Source organism: Zea mays, chromosome 2 (genome assembly GCF_902167145.1).
Source record: "Zea mays cultivar B73 chromosome 2, Zm-B73-REFERENCE-NAM-5.0, whole genome shotgun sequence".
Classification (NCBI taxonomy): Eukaryota; Viridiplantae; Streptophyta; class Magnoliopsida; order Poales; family Poaceae; genus Zea; species Zea mays.
In genome coordinates, this window is record NC_050097.1 from 31,178,005 (window position 1) to 31,186,700 (window position 8,696).

Below are 8,696 nucleotides of genomic sequence, written 5' to 3' on the forward strand. Positions count from 1 at the left end.
CATTAACTAATACATGAAAATATCATCACGTACAAGTTTAACAGTCCCCGCGAGGAACAATGTTGGGGAATGCTTTTACGTCTCTGTTTACCGTGCAAGTTTAACGGGTCCCCACGGGGAACGAGGATGGAGAATGCTTCCCCGTCCCCGTTTATCCATTGGGGGAAGAGTTTTTACCGTTTACATCCCCGTAGGAGAAGAAACTTTCCCATCCCCATTACTTAATAGAGTAATTCGACGCAAGAAATCAGGTACCCATTGCCATCTTTAGAGAGGAATGTCCATGTTATTCAAAATATTGAATAGTAAGGGGAATTCTCTTCTATGGATCCTCTTTATTTACCTATCCACCAAACTGATCCTTAGAGTTACCCTCACCCCTTCGTTCCCTGCCCTCGCATATCCTAAGATTCCCAACACACGCCAAGCAGTATTGACCATGCATGCATGTGGAGTAAACAATATTGAGTGTTTGATTTATAGACACTAATTTTTATTTTTTGTATTTGACAATTTAGGGACTAAAATAAATAAAATTAAGAGACTAAATATTAGTTGCTAGAAACCAAACACCTCTAAAGAGTATAATACAATCATTATGCACAGTAATTAATGTGCTTTAACCATTGTTAGTCACTAAAACCAACATGATACTTCAGAGCGCGACACTGCGAATTTGGACACAAACACAGAAGATTTTGGTGCTGCAGTGTTTTCTCCGCTCTTCTTCCTTATTCAAAACATACAACCAGAACCATTCAATGACCAAGTATCCTGAGCGCATATCGCGTCATGCGTTGGTGTGCGTCCATCCCCACACGCTCGCACGCCGCGTACCTCGGCGCGCTGCGAGCCATTCTCGCGCGGCCACTAATGCGCACGGCGTCCACAGGAATCGCGCGCGCATATGGAGGAAATGAACACAACGCATGAACAGCTAACTGAACTCTGCGTGCGCAAGGCTTAACAAATTTACAAATCGAACATGCTAATCACATCACCTCGCATAATCGGCCACTAACTCAGTTGTACCAACTTCTATTTCAAAGCTAGCAGCCGTTGTTCCACTAAGAAGGCTTTGAGTCTCTATCATATCTGCATCGATCTGTACCCAAGGATGCAGCGAAAGCTTCCTCAACCTACCAAGCTCATCGGCGACCTCCTTCATGGACGGTCTATTGCTGCCACACATGTCCAGGCACTGCTTGGCTAGCTCTGCGAGCCCTCTGATCAGTTCATCACTCCCTTGTCCGTTGACGTGGCTCGGCAAGATCGCATCAAGACTGTTCTCCTTCATAGCGGACAAGAACTTCGACGACAAGCTTCTTTGCGTCTCAGGCCCATCCAACTTGAGAGGCTCTTGGCCGGTGAGGATCTCAAGAAGGACAACACCGAAGCTGTAGACGTCACTCTTCTCTGTCAGTTGGCATGTCTGCATGTATTCAGGGTCGAGGTATCCACAGGTACCTTGAACCATTGTGACATACTGCTCTTTGTCGGATGGCGCTAGTACGGAGGCCCCAAAATCTGACACTTTCGCCATGTAGTTACCGTCAAGAAGGATGTTGGCGCTCTTCACGTCGCCATGGATGATCGGAGGAGACGCGTACGAGTGCAGAAAACTGAGGCCCTCTGCTGCTTCATGGGCGATCCTTAGTAGGGTGCAGAAGGGGGTTTGTGACGCTTGGTCCTTGCCATGGATAAGTTCATACAGGGTGCCGTTTGGAACGAACTCGTAGACCAACATCGGAACTTCCACCTCGAGGCAACAGCCCTCGAGCTTGACGATGTTCTTGTGGTTGATTTGGGAGAGTATCAGCATCTCTTGACCAAACTCTTTCTTCTGCCTTTCGCCAACAAGCGCACATCGCTTAATCGCGATCGGCACGTTGCCCTTGACTATCCCTTTGTAGACTGTCCCATGGCCTCCCTTCCCAATTATCTTGCTCTTGTCGTAGTTGTCTGTAGCTTTTACAAGCTCAGCTTCACTGAATACCGTGAAAGCAAGGCCATTTTCTGACCTCATCCTCTCGAACAGAATCATGCCTCCGTGCTGCCGAAAATGCTCTTGCTTAACCTGGTTCAGTTTTGTCTTCTGAAGGATCATGTATCCGAAGGAGGACAAGATTACGAGAACAAGAAAGCCGATTGTAACTCCTGCATAGCAGCATCAGATAAGAGCACGCAGTCAGAAAAAAAAAAGTGGTAGCATCAATCGATGCATATTCAGGTGGTTCAGCAGCTAGCTGTTCTCAGCTAGCGTGTTATTGCCTGTTATTAATGTGGTATCAGGGTCACACGTATTGCTTCGCTCGTTGAGCTTTCTTCCTACTCGACAAGAACACCTGTACCCTCCGACCGTGTTGTGGCAAACACCTCCTGAAGGGCATGGACTGTTCTTGCACTCATCGACATCTGCAGAATGACGATTACAAGGATAAATTTCGAAGTCTGTAGGATTGAAAGCTTCATTTTTGGGACAGAGTTGACATATAGTTTGTCACCAACTCACCATGGCATCCATGTGGAAGATATGGGTTGCCTTCGTAGCCACTTGAGCAGTTGCACAGATACCCTGGTCCATTGGGGGAATCCACACACTCGCTGTTGCCGCTGAGGCACGCGTAAGCGTAAGAGCCCGTCTCCTCGTTCCTTTTGGCGAGCTCACACGACGGCGGGCCATCTCTTATCGCCCAGTCCATCACTACGGGTACCTGCCCAGCACTCGTGTCGTTGAAATCTGTCGTGTCGATGTACGTTGTCCTGAAGCTGAACGCCGCCGCCTCCATCAGCACGGCGTAGCTGCAGCGGCCGAGGCCCGACGGCGAAATTTGCCCTGTGTCGAAGCTTACGTTGTAGAAGCCCATCCCCTTGGGTATGTCTGTCTGGCAGCAGCCTATGCCGGAGCAGGATCCGTCCGCTAGGTCTGACAAACTCTGGCACGTCGAGACGCACCCACTCTGGTAGCTCTTGTCGGTGTTGTCCATGATGTAGGCGAGGGTCTGGCACCCTATGGCGGTGAACTTGTTCTGGACGTCCGAGAACCGGAACGGGGTTTCGCTCGCGTCAAAACACCAAGTACTGAGCTCCATGGAGCTCGAGGAGGAGTCGTAGCAGTATGTCGAGATGTGGTTCAGCTCCCGGATCGTGCCATGTATCAAGGAGATGTTGAGCAGCTCAACGTTGCCGAGGAATGGCCTGTAGACGACGACGCCACCTTGGACTTGGACCTCCTGGCAGCTGACGTTAAATCCTGCTGATAGCGAGCAGTTGTCACCGATGCCGAACGGAAACACAATGTCAACGCCGCCACATTGCCGTTGGCACTGAGGGCTAGGAACCGCAACAGCGGGGGTGCGCTTTGCCGCCAACAGAAGTAGAAGAGCAACAGCAACAGCAAGGTGTACAGAGAGCACTTCTTCCATTCTGTCCTTTTTGCTTTGCTGGATATAATAACTAGAAAATAGAAACCATTAGTGGTCGTATTCTTTTAGTTTTTCCCGTTTGTTGACAAGGAGAGCACAGCTCCTATATCTACCTTTCACACCGAATTCTGCAGACAAAAACACAAGTGCAGATCCACAAAATACATAGCCCATAGCATTCTAATTGGTTCCCTGAATGTGGCATTGAACTCATTCAATCAATTGGTATGACTACTTAATTATATGTGCATGCTATCAGTGGCTTGTTCACTTGATTTAGTGTTAGCCTGGTCAGCTGTGCTCCAACATGCTGCATGCCTGCATCTTTTTTCTTTTCTTTTTTGAGATGTTGCATGCCTGTATTTGTCTAATTGCTTCATGTTTTAATTTGTCAACCGCACAGTCTGTGGGAGTTGTTCATCTGGTTTCTGTTCCCTCTGTTTGATGCTTTGTTTGCCTTTGAAAACAAAGCACTAGTTTATTTGAAAACAAAGCACATTTGTTTGGAAATAGAGTACGTACTAGCATGTTGCTAGCATATTCAGGTTAATAAATGCAGCTAGGTGGAGCAAACCACTGGCCTATGCCGGCGCAGGTTCTTTTCTGCAGCAATATATATTATTATTCACTGAACCAAACTTGAGAACCTAATTCCGGCCCGTTTGTTTCCGCTTTTTCTGACCATAATTATTTGTTTTTTTAGATAATGGAACAAAAATAAGGTCCCAGACTCCACGCCATCCAAGATAGCGTACACAGCGTAGACCATAATTATTTGTGTCGCCAGATTCTTGTCGATTCTCGATTACTAGTTCAGTTTTCGATTATGGACAATGACACGATGGGAAGAAGCGAGTTTATCGCAGGGTATTTGGTGGCATTATGCGATTCTCGCCGCCAAATAAGCGGAAACAAACATGGATGATCTTCAACCAAACATTGAAACCAAACAATATTTACTTCAAATCTTCAACCTCACAAAAAAAAATGAAACATGAACACCATCACGCATGCAGATAATAAAAAGACGTAATAGGGAATAGGGATGATAAACCAAACTTTGGATGATAAATTGGGTCATTAAGTTAGCCTGAAATATCAAGGAATTTCAGTTTTCCTCCAATAAAAAGCCTAGAAAGCGTACCTTTGGGCATTTAGTTGAGAGCTCTGCCCTCACCCAGCCGCCCCTTGAAGCCTAGAGCACTCTGAAGTCTGAACCTTTGGAGATTGCTTAGTTATTGGTTTTAATAACAAGCATCAAGCAAGCACCCTATGTGCATGTTGGAGTATACAAGAACAACACGAATGGCGCCAATGTTACACAAGAAACAATACAGTAGGAGTCGTCGAGAACGAGGCAAGGCACAGCAGAGAGCAGAGACTGGGTCTTATTAGGAAGCCTTGAAGCTTCACTGTTTGCAAAACCGGGTCAAACATATCCACAGACAAGGACATAGTTAACATTCGGGATCGTATCCCGTGCACAAGGGCCACGCCGTGCACAAATGCACAAAACGAAATCTGGCCGTCCATTTTCCATCCAACGACATGACGGCGCGGGGGGTTTTTCACAAAACAGACTCGGCAAGCTACGGAGGCTGCGGGAGGGTTCATCTGCAAATTTACGACGGCCGTTGGATGGGAGACGGACGACCAGGTTTCGTTTTGTGCATTTGTGCACGGCGTGGCCCTTGTGCACTGGATACGATCCCAACATTCAAACATATTTAACCATGGTTGTTGGTTATAATCCCTCGTTCATATCCACCTAGCCAATAAAAAACACGTATTTTTATGTTTTATATTGTATACTTAAAAATAAATGAAAAGCGTAGTACACAACAAGCTGTCATAATACAAACAATGATGTTCTGCCAACAATCTATCGTGGTACACGCGAGGACAAGATAAACTCCTGCTCTTGGCTGTATTGGCGTGAGCCGTGCTGGCTAGCAGCCATCGGAATAGCATGACTAATCATTTTTGTTCTCTTTGCTGGATGTGCCCTTGGAGCAACATCTTGCTGACACCTTAACATTTGTAGCCTCATCTCCACATCCTTCATGGTAGGCCTATCCTCCCTTGTTAGGCTGAGGCACTCCTCTGCCAGTTGAGCCATGCCTAGAATCGCTTCCGTACTTGCTTCCCCTATAATTCCGACGTCAACTATCTCCTCAAGTGGCCTCCTCTCCGTTTCCCATAAGAAATAACTGGACAAGTTTACCTTATAACCGCTGTCACCATCGACGATCGGTTTCTTCCTTGTCAATAACTCGAGAAGAATGACACCGAAGCTGTAGACGTCGCTCTTCTCGTTGAGTTGGCCTGTGTGGAAGTACTCTGGATCTAGATACCCAAATGTGCCCTGCACAGCAGTGACGAGATGTGTCTGGTCAATCGGTATAGACCTGGACGCGCCAAAGTCGGAGACTTTGGCCGTGTAGCTGTCACTCAAAAGCACGTTCATGGACTTGACGTCTCTATGAAGAATGGACACGGATGCTGCTGAGTGGAGATACGTAAGCGCGCCGGCGACCTCAGCTGCAATCCTCAGGCGTGCCTCCCAGGGCAGCTCGCGGTCGCGGTGGTGCAAGAGATCGTACAGCGTGCCATTGGAGATGAACTCGTAGACGAGCAGAGGGACCTCGGACTCGAGGCAGCACCCATGGAGCTTCACCACGTTGCGATGGTTGATCTGTGAGAGTATGGCCACCTCGTTGATGAACTGCTCGATTTCGGTGCTCTCTACGAGTTTCGATTTCTTAATTGCCACCACGCGCTGATCAGCCAGTATGCCCTTGTAGACCGTGCCATGGCCGCCGTTGCCGACCACACGTGTGCGGTCGAAGTTGTTGGTGGCCTTCTGTAGGTCGTCCAGAGAGAATATCTTCGTACCGTTGTTATTTGCTGATGACGAGAACAGTTGTTCTAGGAGAATACCCTTGTTCTTGTGAAAGTACCTCTTTCTAAGCCTTTTCTGAACGATTCTCTGCCACCTCCGTGTAAAGATAGCAACAGCTGCAGCGACAATCAGAATGGCACCGGCACTACTTAGTGCAAGACCTGCATTGCAGTGCATTGGGGGGTAGTGTTGTTAAATTCTTGAGACACGACCATGCATAGCTGCTTAATATAATAAAGTGATAGGAGCAATATAGTTACCAATTATTAGGTTGATATTAGGGCCACAACTATTGCTTTGTTCAGAAAACTTGAGTCCTGCTCGGCATGAACATCGGTATCCTCCTACCGTGTTGTGGCAGACGCCACCCGTAGGACATGGGCTGTACTTACATTCATCAACATCTGCAGTAGGATGAACAAAAAAGGTAAATAAAATGTGATAAGCACAACATTCTTTTCCCATAAGGGCTAGTTTGGAAACACCCTTTTCTCAAGGGATTCCAATTTTCCCAAGAAAAAATGAACTAATTTCCCTCGAGAAAATGAAAATCCCTTGGAAAAATGGGGTTTTCAAACTATCCCTAAGAGATTGTAGAGATAATACTGTATTTTTCTGGAAGACATCAACTATGAATTACCATGGCATCCGCCTGGAAGGTATGGGTTGCCTTGGTACCCCTGGGTGCAGTTGCACAGGTACCCTGGCCCATTTTGTGAATCCACGCACTCGCTGTTGCTACTGACGCATGCGTAAGAGCCCGTCCCATTATTCTGTTGGGCGACCTCACACGACGACGCCTCCCTCTCCCTGATCGCCCAGTCCATCACCACGGGCACCTGCCCAGCGCCCGTGTCGTTGAATCGGGTGGTCTTGATGTACGCGGTGCTGAAACGGAACGCCGCCGCCTCCATCAGCACGGCGTAGCTGCAGCGGCTGAAGCTCCAAATCCGGCTCGTGTTGAAGCTCGCGTCGAAGCTCACGTTGTAGTAGTCCATCCCCTTGGGTATGGCCGTCTGGCAACAGCCCCTGCCGGAGCAGGAGCCGCCGTCCACCACGTCCGACAGGCTCTGGCACGTCGAGACACACCCGCTCTGGTAGCCGGTGCCGGTCCTGTCGTAGATGATGGCGAGGGTGTTGCATCCGATGACAGTGAACCTGTTGTGGACGTCTGAGAACCGGAACGTGGACGAGACCGCGTCGTGCCCCGAGGTCCTGCTCTCCATGCGACCTGAGGGCGAGTTGTAGCAGTACGTGGAGATGGGGTTCAGCTCCCGGATCGTGCCATGGAGCAAGGAAATGTTGAGCAGCTCAAAGACACCGCTGAGGAATGGCTTGTAGATGCCATCTTGGACCTCCTGGCAGCTCACGTTGAAGCGTGGTGACCGCGAGCAATTGTCACCGATGCCGAACGGGAAATGGATGTCAACGCCGCCACACTGACTTTGGCATTGAGGGCCAGGAACCGCAATAGCGGTGGCCTCCTGTGCCGCCGCCAACACGAGTAGAACACCAACGATGACAAGGTGTACACAGCGCGCTTCCATGCTCCTTATTTGCTGGATACCTAATTAATAACACAGACACACCAAACAAAACGAACACACTCAAGTTAGAAGCTACAGCATGACAGCCACCATACCAAACATAGTTCGCTTTACCACCAAACATACTACGGTTTTTTTATACATCAGCGCTAGCTTCCCGGTGGATCGGATTTGCTCAAACGATTTCCTACTGAAAATCTAAGAACACCATGTTTAAAGCTGATTTTGCAGACAGTGCCTTGCAATTGCAAGTTACATCTGAACACAACATAGATAGATCATAGATACAGCAAGGCTGCCAAGAATCTATGAGTATTGCTAGGGATTTCAGTTTTCCTTGAATATAAACTAGGAAGCGTACCTTTGAGTATTTGATAGTTGAGAGCTCTGCCCTTCCCCTGGAAGCCTAGAGCGCTTTAATGAGCCTTTGGAGGTTGCTTCAGCTATCTGTTTCAATAACAAGCGAACCACCCTGTGCGTGTACTGGATTATATAAGAACAACACGTTAAGGGTCAAAATGTGGGAACGAGTCAAGGCACACAACAGAGAGTAGTTGAAGTATGTCAGAAAACAGCTACTTTCTCAAAATCTAAATAGCTATCGAAGAAGAGAAAAAAAACAAATCAACAGTCAAGAGCCAACGACATAGGAGTAGTTTAACTTTCAAATTAGACATGTGGTGCAAAAAAAATGTTGGGCCTAATAGCAAAGAGCAACTCAAAGAAACTTTTTACATCCTTCCTAATTTATATGATAAAAGATCTTGGTGGGAAAAAATTTCAATAAATTTATTTAATTTGATCTCCAAATATATACCTACA

The 8,696-nt window shown here is 47.5% G+C and overlaps 2 protein-coding genes across 2 annotated transcripts; both read right to left on the minus strand.

Annotated features, from left to right (window-relative positions):
• Nucleotides 1-758: 758 nt before the first annotated feature.
• Nucleotides 759-4,632, minus strand: LOC100285958 (uncharacterized). The gene is made up of 5 exons (XM_020547807.1): nucleotides 4,570-4,632; nucleotides 2,513-3,443; nucleotides 2,272-2,415; nucleotides 1,023-2,157; nucleotides 759-948 (listed from the first exon to the last, which is right to left on the minus strand). Exons 2-5 carry the CDS (start codon nucleotides 3,423-3,425, stop codon nucleotides 759-761), a joined length of 2,382 nt encoding a protein of 793 aa, XP_020403396.1. The 5' UTR covers nucleotides 3,426-3,443; nucleotides 4,570-4,632.
• Nucleotides 4,633-5,260: 628 nt separating this feature from the next.
• Nucleotides 5,261-8,334, minus strand: LOC103648521 (wall-associated receptor kinase 1). Its single transcript, XM_008672974.3, has 4 exons — nucleotides 8,236-8,334; nucleotides 6,968-7,894; nucleotides 6,588-6,731; nucleotides 5,261-6,488 (listed from the first exon to the last, which is right to left on the minus strand). Exons 2-4 carry the CDS (start codon nucleotides 7,872-7,874, stop codon nucleotides 5,308-5,310), a joined length of 2,232 nt encoding a protein of 743 aa, XP_008671196.1. The 5' UTR covers nucleotides 7,875-7,894; nucleotides 8,236-8,334; the 3' UTR covers nucleotides 5,261-5,307.
• Nucleotides 8,335-8,696: the final 362 nt, after the last annotated feature.

What these genes read in the sequence shown, in the direction of transcription:
- LOC100285958 (XM_020547807.1), bottom strand. Translation starts at nt 3,425, where the DNA reads ATGGAAGAAGTGCTCTCTGTACACCTTGCTGTTGCTGTTGCTCTTCTA. An exon ending in TCTTCCACATGGATGCCATG is followed by an intron (nt 2,416 to 2,512) that starts GTGAGTTGGTGA and finishes GTCATTCTGCAG; the next exon opens with ATGTCGATGAGTGCAAGAAC. An exon ending in TGATACCACATTAATAACAG is followed by an intron (nt 2,158 to 2,271) that starts GCAATAACACGC and finishes GCTGCTATGCAG; the next exon opens with GAGTTACAATCGGCTTTCTT.
- LOC103648521 (XM_008672974.3), bottom strand. Translation starts at nt 7,874, where the DNA reads ATGGAAGCGCGCTGTGTACACCTTGTCATCGTTGGTGTTCTACTCGTG. An exon ending in CCTTCCAGGCGGATGCCATG is followed by an intron (nt 6,732 to 6,967) that starts GTAATTCATAGT and finishes ATCCTACTGCAG; the next exon opens with ATGTTGATGAATGTAAGTAC. An exon ending in TAATATCAACCTAATAATTG is followed by an intron (nt 6,489 to 6,587) that starts GTAACTATATTG and finishes ACTGCAATGCAG; the next exon opens with GTCTTGCACTAAGTAGTGCC.